General features: G+C 39.3%; 1 protein-coding gene across 3 annotated transcripts; it reads right to left on the bottom strand.

The window, feature by feature from the left end:
- Positions 1-593: 593 nt before the first annotated feature.
- Positions 594-15,972, bottom strand: NXPE3 (neurexophilin and PC-esterase domain family member 3). Of its 3 annotated transcripts, XM_053971025.1 has the most exons (6): positions 15,765-15,972; positions 7,871-8,631; positions 6,172-6,245; positions 2,980-3,186; positions 1,730-2,099; positions 594-1,512 (listed from the first exon to the last, which is right to left on the bottom strand). In XM_053971025.1, exons 1-6 carry the CDS (start codon positions 15,855-15,857, stop codon positions 1,428-1,430), a joined length of 1,590 nt encoding a protein of 529 aa, XP_053827000.1. In that variant the 5' UTR covers positions 15,858-15,972; the 3' UTR covers positions 594-1,427. The 3 variants fall into 3 exon arrangements, with proteins under 3 accessions (XP_053827000.1, XP_053826999.1, XP_053827001.1); XM_053971024.1 differs by having other exon boundaries at positions 1,436-2,099; XM_053971026.1 differs by lacking the exon at positions 15,765-15,972 and adding an exon at positions 11,230-11,304 and having other exon boundaries at positions 1,436-2,099.
- Positions 15,973-16,588: the final 616 nt, after the last annotated feature.

Here is a 16,588-nt window from a genome sequence, read left to right as displayed (position 1 = left end):
TCTTAGGGCTCTGCCAGGAAGGGCACAAACTTCCTTAGGAGAGCAGCAAACCTAACAAGGTGTGAAACTTTTCTAACATAAAGATATTTTGATAATTTCACTCTGTGCAACCCGAAAATTTGCCTTATTAATCTTCTCAGTTTGCTCACAAAAACCCAACTTGGTTTTGACACAAGCCAGTGAAGACTGGCTTTGGCCTGAGTGGGACCAAATATAAGACAGCATGGAACACTTCTCAGCTGTTTAATCTGGGAGTTGACTTTAATAAAAACTGTTTTCAAAGTGCTTCTAGTTAAAACTGTAGACAGGCTCAATCAAATCATCAGCAGTAAATGCCAGGCCAGGGGGCTGGAGAGGCACCAGCAAACCTGGGTCTGTGCCAAGCAGATATATGAAGGCAACCCTGGGCACACTTGGCTTTTGGGTGCAGGGTGTTCCACCTTTTATATTGGCAGCACTGAAGTTCATGAAGAAACGACAGAACTGCCAGACCCTGAAGAGGAGTCATTGCACAGCCTTGACCACCACTGCTAAAGCACACCAGGGCCCTCGGGTCGCTTTGCCTCCCCGTCCTGACACCTGTGTGAAGAGCCGCTGTTGGCAACCTGGCTTCGCAGGAGCATAAGGGAACGGCTGTAGCTCGCAGGGAATGGAAACACTTTCATTGGCAAATGAAACACTTTCACTGCTAAATGAAACACTTTCACTGGCAAATACTTTAAGCTTCAAGTAGGCGAGCCTGCAACTTGAACTTGCAAAAACTGCCTGAGACAGTGGTTTCACTGAGGTCATAAAACACACATATCGTTGCTAACGATAAATCAAGAAGTACACAGTGTATCAAAGCTCAAAGGAAATTCAGTAGTACAAGAAACCAAACTAAAATACCAGCTATTTGCTCTATTTAGCAGCTATCTGTAAACAACAAAGGTACCTAACTAGGGTGCTCGATCAAATTTCAGCAAATTCCTCATGACTTAATTCTACAGATATTGTGATTGTGCTTCTTTATTGGTGACTTTGGTACATTCCCTTCACATTTCTAATTAGGACTTTGAAACAAGAACAGACACTGTGCTTCTCTGACACACAACTGGAAGAGGCATCCCTTAAGCTCTGGAATGCTGAGAGAAAGACCATTCCCAAAATCCTTTCCAGGTTTCACACGCTGTTCTGAGCAACAATATCCTGGCAACAGAATCAGTGTCAACACAGATTAAATTAGGCATACAGCGCAGATAACTAGTAAAGCTAATAACCCAAATAGTCTCTTATTGAACCCTGCCAATTTAATTTAAGGTGCTCTCTAATAATCTCAGGTATGAATGATAAGCTTGAAGGAATCAACCTTGCAGGAAGATATGGCCTGAAGAGTCAGCTCCTCTTTACCACCCTTCACAGCTACCCAGACTTTAAGGCCACCCTACTTACCCTGCATGCGAGTATAGTACCCAGAGCTCCTCCATATCATCCAGCCTCATTCCACAGCTCAAAAGAGCTACTGTACTTGGGCTATAGCAAAAGACAACATAGGGATACCCATTTGTGCTAAGTTTGCAGAGGGCACACATAAGATAAAAATGCATCTATTTGATTCTTAACAATTATTTCATTCGGGTGCAGGTTATGTGGCAAGTAATGAGCCACAGACATCTCCCAAGCATCCACAAAGTGCACAGCAACTCCTGAGAACATTTTCCTCATGACAGAATCAAGCTGAAAGGAATACCAGTCACTGTTGAAGAGGCTCACTTCTGGCCCAAGCTCCTGAACATTTGCGGTTCTGATAACGATTGAAGTCTTGGGGCTGCGGTCCAGCAGCTGGATAACGGCTCTGCGGATGTTTCTGAGGCGTCGGATGTACACTTCCACGGGGAAGGTGCTGAAGTGGGACCATATGGTTATGGCTATGACTGTGTTCCTGCCGCCCACGATGCTGTTGAGCTCGTTGGCGATGTAGCGCAGCTCACTGCTGAACACTGTGGAGAAGCGGATGGGTGGCCCGTGGCAACGGAATTTCAGCAGGATATTGTGCTTCAGGTCCACTGACATGAAAGGGCCCACGTTCTTAGGGCTCCCCAGGTTAAATTCCACTAGATCTGAAAGCCCAGGAGCAAGTGTTAGCAAAAGATGGCACAAGAACTTCAAACTGTCAACAAGATGCTTGGACCACAGAGCAAAGCAGGAGTAGATAAAGAAATCTGGACATATTTCTAAAATTAAACAGAAGGTGAAAATCATTTTTCAGAGTGGAATTTGTGGGTGTTGAAATCCACAGGACAGCACATTTAGATTTCATAAGGCTGTCAATGCCTTTTCCAAGTTTCCCAAACTATTTCCTTCTCTCTTGTGAAAAATAAATTTTCCAAATAGTCATTGTTACTCTCTGAATCCAGTGTTCCCAAGAACCCTTCTAGCAATTTTAGGACTCTATTAAAATTAAAGATTACTTCAAGATGTAGGAATTAAGGCAGCTCAAAGACTGTATTCCAACACAATTGAAGCAGTTCAGGGGAAAGGGATGAGGGAGACAGGAATATTTAGTTGTCTACTGAAATTCTTCTACTTAAATAACTTGAATAAGGAAAAGGGCCCCAAAACCTATAAACAGCAATGGAGATAATTTGCTACTTCATTCCAAAATCTCTCCTGTGACTGGGATGCTGCAAGGCATTACAGAGGCAATTCAAGTGACTTCCTGCCATGCCTCCCGGGGTGGGCACCTTAACTCACAACCACAGCAGCAGTCCTGTTACAAGGACAACTTTACAGATACCTGGTGGCCCCATTTACAAGGTTTACATGTTTTCAGTGTCTGCTCAAACATTTGACTGTCTGCCAGGGCTTCTGATGAGGTTTTGTCTTTCCTCTTGCTTTGTTTTGTCACTGTCACTCAGAAAAAACAGCTCTGTGCCTGAGATGTGAGAAATAAGGCTTTGTGAGGGTCCTTAAGGACAAAGCTGAATAACAAAAAAATACCTGGAACAAATGCTGTCAAATATTCAAACCACTGCCTTATTGTAGAGTCTCCAAACAAGTGGATTACTTTTCCTTGTAAGCACTCGGTTATGTCATCTGATTTGTTAAAATTATGGATCCAATGTGTTCTGGACCTCCACTGGTCTTCATAATAATAACCAGAAGGGGAAGCTGTGGGATCTTCAGCTCTGCCCATACTGCTTGAATCTGGAAGAGAAAAATCCTTTGAAATTAACATGCAACCAAAGCAGCCTCCATAATCTTCACACGTAGTCAGCGACAAGAGCTGAGGGGCCGATTATAGTTCAACTTGGTTTAAATTAAACGGTATCTCTGCCGCTAATGTGAAAACGCATCTGCCATCTTTCTCCCTGCGCTAGAAGTGCTCAGTGGCGGGCGTTTGCCCGGCAGACAGGAGCGGAGGCAGGGAGACCAGCGGAGCATCTTCCCAAACCCGCGGCGGATCCCAGCGCGGCGGCCGCCCTGCCGCGGCGCACCGCTGCCCTCCAGCGCCCGGCCTGCGCACGGCAGCGCTGCTCGGCGGGGACACCTGGTAACACTCAGAGAAACATCCAAAAAACCCAAAACAAACCCACCAAAACCCCCAAACAGACCAAAACAAAACCCAAAAAACTACCCCTACGGAATAACACATACTCCGGCACTCTAGAAGAGTTAAGTCTGAACCATAAGGCCTCCAAACCCAGAAAATTGAAGCTATGACCAAAAATGTTATATGAATATGATGAGAGTCTCTAATTCCATGGATTTCGTACTTTCTCTCTGCTATATAGCCCCCTCCCCATTTATTGCCTGGGACAGGCAGCCCCCTGAGGAGCAGCTACACATTAGGGAAGCTCTGTTCCATAGGATGCCTTTTTAACTTGCAGAAGTTGAGCAATACCTTGCAAGCAAATGTGTCAGGATTACAGGAGATTACAGGAAGAGAAGCTGCAATCTCATGGTTATATTAGTCAAATATTGCCATATTTCTCTTAGTAACCAGGGTGATTTTGGTACATCAAAGTTCCGTAAGATTGTTTCAGGTTCGTCCTTTGCCATTTTTGTGTATTCAAATACCTCAGCTGAACAAGCATGGAGAACTTCCCCAGCACAAACACCAGCTGCATGGAGCAGACACTTCCAGCTGTTTAAACACTTCTACTCACCTTGGTGTGAAGACTGCTAAGAACAGTCTATGCCCTGTCATAACTTACAGCTGTTTGATAGAGCACACCTTGCCGTGGCCAAAATCATGTCTGGGATTGTTCAAATTATGTAAAAGTACAAGCACTGGAATTCCAGGGCCCAAAAGCATCCTCTGATAGATGCTTCATTATAACACACACAGAGCCAACCATAACCATCTTTCCTAATAAGCATTTTTAACAGCTCTTTTTCTATTCAATATCCTCTGCATGTTATATTAGTAGATGTTAACCTTAGAGGTTAGAGGATGTTAACTTCCTTAGACCTCACAGGGACACTAAAAAGCAAACTACTATTATGTTTGTGTAACACAAATAATATAATCACAATTATCATCAGAAAAATCTATCTCTGGATGATTCTTTAAATCTGACAGCAGGAATAAGGAAGAAAAAAAAACCCCAGCTAATAATGTGGACTTATCAAATATTTATTAACAGGAGAAAGAAAGAAAAAAAAGCCTTCACATGGTCATGCAGTTAAAGATGAATTCATAATGTGAATTAATTGAGGTTGTTTGATTCTAAGTTTTGATGCAAAAGCAATTCAATTTTTTACCTTTTAGATGGATTCTTTTATATATATATATAACAGTGGTACAAGAACAACTTTTTGGTGCCTCACAGTAAATCAGCATTTCAACTCTGTGTATAGTATCATACCAGTTTTGGCCCAGAATTCAGAATTGGCCCTTACTTTGAGATTTTATAAAAGAGAATAAAAGCTCCAATCTGAAGTTAAAAACCAAGGATAGAAATAAAAACTTGGATGTCAGAAAAAGAAAGGTTTTAAAAAACTTGATCTACATGTACCACCACACAGAAAAACATGTACAAAAAGAACACCAGCAGAACAATGACTTTGTGTGTATCATCAGTCCTAACAAATCCACACATTCACAAGCATTATACCAATGAGTTCAGTTTGTTTATTCAGAGACTGCTTTACTTGGAAGGAATTTCCCTGAGGAAATGTGCTACTCCTATCAACCCTTTTTAACCTAGCATTAATTGTGAGGACATTGTTGGCAGTCTTTGATCATTCTTAGCTCCTGGAAGAAGGGTGACAATCAAATTTTCAATTTGCAGCAGTTTCTGTCAGGAAACATACAGGATTAAAAAAGCAATAAAAACACATCAGCAAAAGGATCTGGAAAAAGAAAAGAGGTGGAGGGTAAAATGCTGCAAGCCTAATAGCAGAAATGTATTTTTTTGTGAACAGTAAAACTAAAAGCAAGAAATGTTGTAAGTTGCCTTCTGTTCAGACTTTATTGCTCAGGTCAGTAACTCTACCTTGAAGTCTCTTATAACCTTATGAAAAAAAAAAAAAAGAAGAGTTTTCATTTAAGAAATAATTCTCTGTGTATCACATTTTATGCAGACTTTTTAGAACCATAAAAAGCTTGCTTTTGGATATGAATGAGATGAAACCTCTGAGTTTATTTTAGAACAGACTGCCTTTGTTCTATTCTTAGAAAGGGCACAGAACAATTAGGTTCTAGTTCAGAACTGTAGATTCTGACATCCTGTGGTAACAAAAATTATAGTAATACTTAAATGCAAGTTATCAAAATCTGTTAGACAACATTCTTAACAAAGAAAGAAATTAAGAAACACAACACAGCTGTTTTCATTAGATTGAGAGTTTGGTAAGCAGTTACTCTAAGACATTTTACACTGTGAGTAAATGCTACGGGAAATAAAAGACATTTTTGGCCAAGAGAACAAACTTCTCTCTTTTTTTGATTTCTTCTTTTTTTTTTTTTTTTTGCTAAAAATCCCATTTATGTATGTAATTTTAGAAAAAAATTCACTATTTCTGAGCTTGTATTACAGTTAACACCCAAAAGCCTTCATCATCTCCATAGAAATCTGATAATGATTTTTTTGCCATGCTAAGAAAACAAACTAATTATTTGATGCCTGTTCTTTTTATAAATTTAATTATGAGTTGCAAACAAGAATCTTATGCAGTTCACCTTACCTGTAAATGCCTTGGGCTTTACAATGACTGAATCAGGTCCACTGGAGAGTATTGGCCTTTTGATATTCATGTCACTTGAACAAAAAATGAACACAGCAATATTTGTAAAAGTTACTGTGAAACTTGAAGGTAATATTAATTTCATTGTTTTCTTACTCCACTTCAAATAAGCACACAGCACTACAAATTTTTACTCTAAGTTTACTCTACTCCCTGCAGTTGAATTAATTCTGCATTTACTTTGAGACCACCATTGCTATTCTCAATCCAAATTCAAAATTTCATGGCATTAACACAAATCTTGTGCATGCTTGTACTGACACAACTTCAACAAAACAATCAAGTTGTCAGAGGTCTGCAGGCAGCTTTTGGGGATTTGCCCCAAAGATGTTCCCAGCTTGCAGAACTTGTGGGGACAAACCACTGCAAGGCTACAGGGCCACAGTGGCAGCTCCCAGCTGACTAATACTAAGATCTTGTTCTGTCTTTTTCTACTGCTTTGAAGAGAATCCTTGTCTATTTTTTTTTCTCCATTTAAGAAATAAATTATTTGGAATTTCTTTAAGCCACTTTGGTCAAGGGTCTCAGAGCTGAATGAAACAAACAAATAAACAATCAAAACTAAACCAAGAAATACACCTTTCCCATTCCCATATGGAAACATCACCAATAAATATAAGCTATATTTTACAGGTGGACTGGCAGAGACACAAAAAGTCAAAAGACCCACTTACAAACTTGATACATAAGAGCCAAAAAAAAAAAAATTTACTGATGCTTACTTTTTATTTCTGGTCTTGGTTATGAACATGCACATATACTTTCATAAATTAAACTATTTGGAGCTGCTACTCTAAAATCTTTCAGCAATTTAGACCTCAAGTGAACATAATGCCAAAAGACTTTCCTACAACCTCTTTGTTGGAGAGCAAGGCATTAGCCTACAACTACAAATCTGACACTACACAGTAACTAACTATCTAAATTCAGCTGTGTAATTTTATAAAGAAGCAGTTCTGTCACACGTACCCAGACACTAAGAGATGGTTTGGGTGTTTTTTTTTTAATGTTGAATGCAGAAATAAAACATGACTGTGAAACTAATTTAGTTTGACACTTGAAATAACATGCACAGATCATTTCCATTTGCATGGGTATTGCTCAGCAATTTGTTCCATAAGGGTGTTTATGAAAACTGTTTCTAAGATTTGAAAGTCATATTGAGCAACAAGGGACACATTTAAGATAATTTTTTATGAGGACAAAAACAATTGGTAATTTCTGTAAAAATGAGCCTAAAACCTGGAGCCTGTTTGGGTAGTTTATATTTGGACAAAAATACTTTTCAAAGCATTGTTATTAATATTGCAAGTGTAGGTATGGAAACAGAAAATAAGGAAACAGCCCCCCCCCCCAAACCACCACCAGATTTAGACAGCATGCTTCTGTGAAATTCAGTAGGGTTGAATTCAAAGCACAGAAAGAGAACTACATGCCAAGTTCCTTTAAGATTGCTGTCTAAGATTCTAGCACAGGTGAATGGAGGGGAACAGACTATTCAACAACTAACACCAAACACCTGCAGATACACTCCTCCTCTAAGGCAATGTGCCATATTTAAGCAACAGGCTAATGTTTGTATAAAAAAAACAAACAAAACAACTTGACTGAATATATATAAATTCAACAACATACAAACCTTTGGAAAAAGAGGCTTTCCTCTTGTGTCAGAAGGCCTTTCAGATATCCACCTTTGGCATGGCTGATGCGGCTTGCACAGGACAGTTTTCGAGGCTTGTAACAGAACCATGGCTCACCCGTGTAGAGATCTGTGAAGTTACAGACTGGGAGACCTCCAGGCAAGCAAACATTGCACTCTGTAGTCTCTGAATACCTCCCAGACTTGAATGAGCTTTTGAAATAGACTCTGTCTGGCCTTTCCTCTCGTAAACGCAGTAGGACTTGGATTGCTTCACTCGGATGGACAAGTGACACAGAAACTTTGACCTCTCCTGGCCAAAGCAAGGTAAAGAAGACTTTGTAAAAGCCATTATGGCAATCTACAATCCTTCCTGCTGCTCCAGCTTTCAGCCCAGGAGAGTGAATTCGTGCCTGTAAATAGTCTCCACCATACTGCTTGGGTTTTCCTTGGAAATCCTTCATACGAACGAGTACCTCTAACTGATCACCCACCTTGAAGAACCTCCTGGGTTTCACAATCACAAAGTCACTGTGTGTAGGATCAGTGCTTTGTGCAAAGGCGATTTTGCCATCAGGGGGCTTTGGCCACTGTATTGCAGCAAGCAACAATTCCTGCTCCACTTGTTCCCTTTTGGACAAGCTCTGCTGCATGTACCCACAGTAAGGCTTCCCGGTGGTTTTGGTTGTCTGTGACAGAGACTTCTGGACATTGTTTTCTGTAATCCAATTCGATCCTGAAACTGTGTCATCATCCAGGTGCTGGGGAGAAAAAGATTAACTGAAGCTGTACTATGAAATGAAACACTGGGAATAATGGATGCTTTGTCAGGAAATGATCCCAAGAACTGGACTTTGCTTTACAGAGCTTTGAAACTGACCAAATGAAGCAACTTCACTAGAAGACCTAAATCTATTACTTTGACCATGGGATTTCTAGGGAAACAGGTGGGCAACCTGTAGTTATCCTGCTCTGGCAAACAAGCATTTAAAGAGATCACATCCAGTGTATGGCAGTGTTTCAGCTACCAGTATACTCGCTAAATATCAACAATGTGAAAAAAAAATTACAAAAGTTTGGATGATTAAGTTATAACTCATGTTTTCTTTTCTTCTGCAGTAACATTTTAGTCTTGGAGCACCATGAGTTCTAATAGCTGCCCCATATAATGCAAGGAAATAGGGTTTCTTTGAGATGCTACACTGCAGGTTAAGCTGATGCACCCCCTGCACATGCCTTCCAGAGAGGTTTGCTGCATGTAGCAGCTGCAGTCATTTATCTGGTCACACTCACATCTCTTCTTGGCTTATTATCTGAAATGCATGTTTCCCTGTAATGTACACATTAAAAGAAATAAAAGAACAAAAGCCCAGATCCTCCTGGGACAATGAATGCATGAGCCAGTTGGCAAGTAGAATAGTGCAGCACAAGCTAGGACTAAACAGGCAAAACCCTGCTTGTTTATTTATAAGATTTAAAAATCTATACACAGCTGCTTCTAGCACTAAATGAAACAGCAAGCAAAGCATCCCCTGATCACACAAGAGTTTAAAAATTAAAATACTTAAATACAAAACTAGACTAAGAGAGGAGGCTTCTGCTGCAACTTGAAAAAACTGTATTTTGTGCAAAAATATCAGTGTCCAAAACTGTATTTGCATGCAAATGACTGCAGATACAATCTTCTTTATGATATCACATAATTTTGCGGGTTTGCACTTGGAAAATTTTAAAAATAGCACAGTCTAAGACGCCAGAGGTACCCATGAGACTTCTAATCAGCAAATTAAGAAAAACCCCTTCAAATACACACAAAATCAGCAGTTAACGAGCAATTAATTACCAGGTATATATAGTATAACTTATCCATAGTTCTATTTCATAAAGAAGGAGAATTGGTTTTCAAGAAAAGATTAAAATTATACAGTGTATCATTCACATAGCATCAGATGATATGCTCGTTTATATTTGAAAGATTGCTAAAAAATTCAAATTAATTATTTGAAATCTTTAAAAATACCATTGTACTTACCAATACCCCAGTGTTTTCCATTTACTTACTCCTTAACTAACTGCTCAGTAATGTACTAAAAGTCACGACACTCATATTAAAGCCTTATTCATTGTTATAAACCTTTCTTACGCCATGGAAATATCAGCAGTGTTTTAAAATCATTTGAACCACACTGAGATTCAACATACTTATTTAGAAGAAAGGTAAACCTAACAAGCAATAGAAACATATAGGCTTTTGAAGTCCGTGACATAAATTGGTTTTGATCAGCTTTAGAGTAAGAGGATGAGCACATGAGGATGTAGGATGGATACACAAAAGCTTCTTTGTTTGATATCCAAGTTAACTATAAAACCTGAAACTTTAAATTGCTACACTGTAGCTCTAAAACATAAATTGACATATATCCATCTATACATCAGATGTTAACATCACAATACAAACTTTATCTTCTCTTTTATATTCCCACCCAGGATTTAATAAATTTTCCCTGAAGGCCATAATTCATAATCATTTTTGTTTTCCATTGCATCAAGCCAAGCTGCAGCAAGCCAAGCTGCAGATGTATGCTGCACATTACTTTTATTAGTCCAGTAAATTTCAGCCAAAGCTGAGAGTGAATCTCAGGCACAGTTCTACTTTAAATCTTGCCTATATGCATTCTTGAATTAAGCCAAGTTTCTATTTTTGGATACCTTCACAACTTCTTCCATTTGCTTTTTCATGTGTATATATATATATGGATATATAAAACAGAAAATGCTGCATGGAAATATTTTTAAAAGTTAGCTATATATTTTGATGCATTCAATAAGCCAGTAACAATGTCTCAGCAAAAATATTTATGCATTTTATTAAAGAGGAGTGGAAAGGGAGAATATGTGTTGCAATTAATTGTTGTTTTCAGTGTAAGTTCCCAAGAGAAAGTTTCTGGTTTTCAGTTGGTACCCAAAGTTGGTAGTTTGGGTTTGTGGACATGGGAAAAACAAATCCTTTCAAATTAAAAAGAGATGGTTATCTAAGACAGCTTAAAAATTTATGTTTCCCTATTTTTAATTTTCTATAAGTTTCCTCAGGGTTTTTAACCCAGCATTTCTGTCAGAACATAGCGATGCCATTTCTGGCCTAGCTAGGCTTTCAGTGGGAAAGGGTGCAGAGAACACCAAGCCAACAAACTCATTCAGAAAACAGAATATGGTTTGATGTCTCCAAATCAGTCCACCTACACAGATTTTCAGCAGAGCATAAGGCCAAAGCTCTTCACTTGTATGCAGCTGAGAACAAAGACAAGCACTGTCATTTCAACATCTCCAGGCTATGTCCCACTAAGCAGAATAGATCATACCACAAATATTTCCTCATTCTATCTTCAAAGGGCCTGAGGGGGAAGCTCCATGAAGGTAAAAGCAGAGCTACTTCAACATCCTGAAGGAGCATTCTTTTTCCAGCCTCCTTGCTCATCTTTACAGCCCTCTTTCAAGCCCAACTAGGACCCTGTATTGTTGCAGAATTAAAAGATTATGTGTGAAAATAAGCTAGACCATGTATGCTATTTACAGGAGAAAATATTGCCGAGATTCTTTTTGCTGGTAAAGGCAGAAAAAGCTTCAGTCAATTAATACACCAAATACACCAAAGATCCCTGACTGGAATAGAAAAGCTTTCCAAACCATCTTCCTTTCTTAAGTGTTTCCCAGGCTCAGCTCCAAACAAGTACTTAAGTTCTCCTGCCCCTATAGATACACAAGGCCTGCTCTGAGGTAAATAATTAGCTTAGTTGGTCCCCACTCCATTTCCTACTCCCTCTTGGCATTTCCCTCTCTGGCTCCCTATGTTGTCATACTGAGACTGTGCAGAATGGAGGGATTTCCATTGTAGTTAGTAGCTAAACTAAACAAAATTCCTTTATGAAAAACAGATAAAGAGGATTTCTCTAGAGTGCCCTTCCTTTATGACACAGATTCTTTTAGTGTTCATTACAGTCTATGTGGATAACACCTGCTTTGCTTATTTCCATGTATACTCCATTCAAGGTGTCATGTATTTTAAGTGCAATTCCCAAGGGGTGTTGTTTGTTTGTTTGTTGAGTTTGAGAGTTTTTTGTTTGTGTGGGAGGAGTTTGTTTAGGGTTTTTGTTTGTTGGGTTTTTTCCTGTCATTTTTTTTTTATTTACTGCATTTTGAAGCTACCCAGAACCCAAATGTGACCACAAAGTAATTTAATGGCTATCTGCCAAGTAACACAGGCAGGACAGAAGAGATTACATGTCAGTTAAGCAAAAATAAATCCACTAGCAGTTCCTTCATTAGAGATGTCATAAAAAGGAAAAAAGGAAGCTGTATTTTATGAGAACTAATGGAAGTTTCAGCTCATCTCCTCGGTTTTTGGCATTCTCACCACCATCTAAGCAAAAATTAGATACCACATATAGATTAATCCAGGCAATAATGCTTTCAAAGATATTCTAGATGGGTCACAGAGTACTTGAGAAGATCAGCAATGAACACCTGTCCTCAGTTAAACACCATAATGTAGGTGGCTGATGAAAACATTGAGTATTTCCATTGCTGCTGAAAACGGGGAACTCCACCTCAAAGCCCAGTATCTTCCAGCAGCTGTTAATTCCTGCCTTGGCCTGGTACATCCTGAACACCTGCTGCAGACATGCATAAATCACTGTCACTAGAGCAGGAAACAACAAAGGAGATTCCCAGGCAACAGGCACAGTGGGGAAATAAAAGTTCCAAGAATCAGCAACAATCTGAACAAATACCAATTCCTGAAAGGTCAGTCATCTTATATTGAGTAATTTTACACTCCAGGTACTTTATTTGTTGTCTATGACAGATATGAAATCACTTCTCTATCATTACCATCTCACAGCACTAAGTGGCTGCTAAACTACTCTAAGTGTCAAAGCCAGTCCTCAAAAGCCATCCCCTGGTAGTCAAATGTTCCAGAAATAATTGGAATAAGATAAAGTTATCTTTTGTAGGCACCTGCAGTTTAGCAGCAAGAATTTAAAACTTTGTTACATAGTTCTTTTGTTCAGTTTCAGCTATCTGATTTCATACTCTGTCCTGGCAAGAAAGTTCCCTTCTCCACGTACACTCTCTTTTCTAGGTGTTTTTAAATAAAACAGCCAATCCCAAAGTGGTTCTGTCACTCTAAAAGCCACTGGTACAAATACACAAACCCTCCTGCATCCTGAAAACATTATGTTTGTGCAACATCCTGATATTTCACCAAAAAAAAAAATTATTGTACATTTTATCTGTCTGGCTATATTCACAGAAAAAAAAATAAAATAAAACCACATTTCTTCTGGTACTATATGATCAACTATGTGACCTCAAGGGAATAGTAATTCCATAATAAAAAGCAAAATAAATAATAAGCTGGCTACCAAACTTTTTGTGGACAGCCTGGTTTGGGTTTTTTTTGCGGGGGGGGAGGGGGGCAGGGTTTAAACACAAGATAAGGAAAGTAAAATTCTGACATGGGTATGACTAATGCAAGGGTGTCATTAGTAGTTTAAGAAATTAAGAGGAAACATTCCAACACTAAAAAGTATAAAATCCTAAAGCAAAAAAGAAGGGAGACTAGCTGACAATTGCCTTAGATCTTGAGCTTTAGCCAGCTAGGCTGGATTATTTGGGGATGAGAAGTATGTCTGATGCATTGACAAACATGTTCTCAACAGTAACCAACAATAAACTCTCCTTCCAGAGCCTGAACGGATTTGGTTACAGATAGTCTGTGAAAGCTTTATAAGGTTTTTTCTGGCTTTGATCTCTGACTGAAAATAATCAGCATAAATGCCTGTATTAGACTGCCTGGAAAACTGAGCCAAGACAAATACGGGAGCAGGTCCATTCAGAAAAGTCATGGCAACAGAAGGGCTTAGAGTTGCATGTTATAGTGTAAAGATTTACCAGCACCACAATACTTAACTGAGGTTAGATAGCAGATATTTAAAGGGCAACAAAGACACTTATCATGGACAGTGGCCAGAAAAAACAGAGCAAACACCCAACCTGCATTTTCCATTTCACTTTCAAAGCACTGCCAGAGCCCTTTTCTCTAAGAAGTGTAATTTTAAAATGGAAAGAAAACAGTTTAAGATTCTAAATATCAACACTCCTCAGGCAACATCCTAGGTCAAAACCCAAAACAAAATAAAACCACAGAAAGAGAAAACAAAAGCTACCTCCTACAAACAAAATGGATCATGCTAACTTGAACCAAGAGTCCTTCAAACACAATATTTTGATTGCCAATAGTTTCCAACAGCATGTATGTGGGAAAAGAAAACAGACCAAACATGCTGTGCCATTTCCTCCTGTAGACTTAACTCACCTTCTAGCCCTTTATGGTTGAGATTTCTTAAACACTAGGGCAAACATCTTTAAGATCTAGTATCCTCTCATGGATTTTTCTTCTGTGCATTCATCCACATTTTTTGAATATATACATTTAGTAACTGCAAAGGCTTTTGTAGCTTTGCTGCAATCCATAAAAAATATCCCTGCTTCCTTTAAAATCAGCATCTGCAGTTTTTATTTAATGTGTCCACTAGTACTGGAATATGTAACAAACACTCATTCTTCAGTTATTGATCCTCAGCCCCTTGTGGTTTTAGACTTCCCAAACATCTTCCTTACTTGATCCTCTTCCCATTCAACTGTATTTTGTGTGGGGTGAGGGGGCTTTACAGCCTCTCTTTTGGATCATTTCATTTGGGCATCACTAGCCAGGAGGAAGGAAGATTCTGCAAGCAGCATATACACAACTTAAAAGCATAAAGCAATCACTGACTGGCTGACAAGCACAAAGGACAGATATAATTTACAAGGTGTTAGGCTAAGCATTACAATGCTCATCCACCAAATGCAGCACTGGAAGGCCTGGCCAGGCAGGCAGCCAGTGAGCAGGGTCAGCCTCCAGGGCTCCTGCAGAGAGATCCTCATCCTCCTTGGCTTTAATCTTGGGGTTACTGACTAAACAGTTTGAAAGTACCTCTGCACTGAAGTGAGAAGTAAAATGAAGAAAGATGCAAGACAGACACAGCAGAGGGAAAAAGGGAAAGGTAAATAAAAATTGCATCAGTACAGGCCAGAGATGAGCAAGTTAGTAACAGCTCTGCAGAAAAAGACCTAGGGATTCCAGAAGACAGCAAACTCACCATGTGTCAGCAGCACAGAACTGTGGCCAGGAATTAACAAGATCCTAACCAGCTGACTGAGCAAAGTTAGAGTTCTCCTCAACTTGACCATGGTGAAGTCATACCTAGAACACTGTGTCTGATTTTTGGACAATCCATGCCAGAGAAAAGCTGGCAAGACCAGCTAAGAACCCTTGAGATTATTAGGGAACTGGAATGACACTAAGGGAACCAAAGCATCTTTTTTAATTCTGGAGAAGACCAGAAGGGAACCTAACTGCAGTCTTTCACTACCCACAGGGGAGTCAGAGAGGAACTGGAGTTAAAGTATACTCTAACAGGATAAAAGGCATCTTCCTGTTGTACATAAGGCAAACGTTCTTCCCTCTAAGAGGGATGCAGCATTGCAACAGGGTGCCTAGGTCAGTTCTGAAATATGAGTGTCCTTGAATATGGTCAAAAGTCAAAATACCTTGTTGCAGTCCAAGCTAACTCTGATGCCAGCCTTTTGAGGGGGGTGTTGGATTAAATACATCCAGACATGCCTTCAACTATTGTCAGTCAATACAACTTCTACAACTATCGTCCCACAAGCTATGAATTTTCTGTGATTCCAATTTATAGCTAAATGCTGTAAGTAAGATAATTCTAACCTTACACTCAAAAGCCAGTAATGTTGCTCAAGCCATCTTGGAGAAGAAACAGGCTCCACTTACCTCTAACTGAAAAAAGTTATGGACCAGCACCACAACAGCCAGCACTACCATGAGCAGGCAGAAGAGCTGCAGTCTGAATGAGTCACGCCACATGGTCCATTCGTGCCTTTCCCTCCCATGTTACACATTGCCATGACTTCCATTCACTGCAAACATGAATGTCATTTCGTCTCAGCAGAGCATGAGAGAATTCAGTTGACTTCCACTTCATTCCTGTAAGTGCATTTGCAAAAACTGTATTAAGTCCCAAAATGTTACCAGAACTAAAGTCAAGTTTTGCACTGAAAGCTTACAAATGGTGGGACAATAACTAGCACAATAGAACAGTCAACACAGATTCTTTTTGTGGAACTAATCTGAACAGCATTATCTATCGTGTTAAATAATACTCTTGGATCTGTCAAAACAAACCCTTATCATAAAAACAAATAACTACCACCCTATTTATCTGTTAGGCCACACCACCACCATCCAGACATTACCAGACTGAAACAGAAATTGGTGGGTTTGAACATCTCCCATTAGCTTTTATAGCAGAAACCTGTGGGTTTAGACATCTATCATTTACATGTTTACACATTCCAATAAGTTTTTATTAAACACTGGTGTCTGAAACAAATTTAGATAAGCAAGGTAAAACTTCCTCCAGTTTTCTGCTTGGGAAGAGGGGAAAATAAATCAACTGTAGCATTAAAGAGGAGATACCTAAGAGAATCGAAAGCACTAAAATTTAACTTCATGCAACATCTATAACATTACGTTACATCATCCCTGTTTTGCTTTTTTATCATTCCTTTTATCTCAGGTACTCATATGCAGCCCTA

Source organism: Vidua macroura, chromosome 2 (genome assembly GCF_024509145.1).
Source record: "Vidua macroura isolate BioBank_ID:100142 chromosome 2, ASM2450914v1, whole genome shotgun sequence".
In the NCBI taxonomy this organism is placed as follows: Eukaryota; Metazoa; Chordata; class Aves; order Passeriformes; family Viduidae; genus Vidua; species Vidua macroura.
The sequence above is the reverse complement of the archived record's forward strand: the minus strand, read 5'-3'. Positions and strand labels throughout refer to the sequence as shown.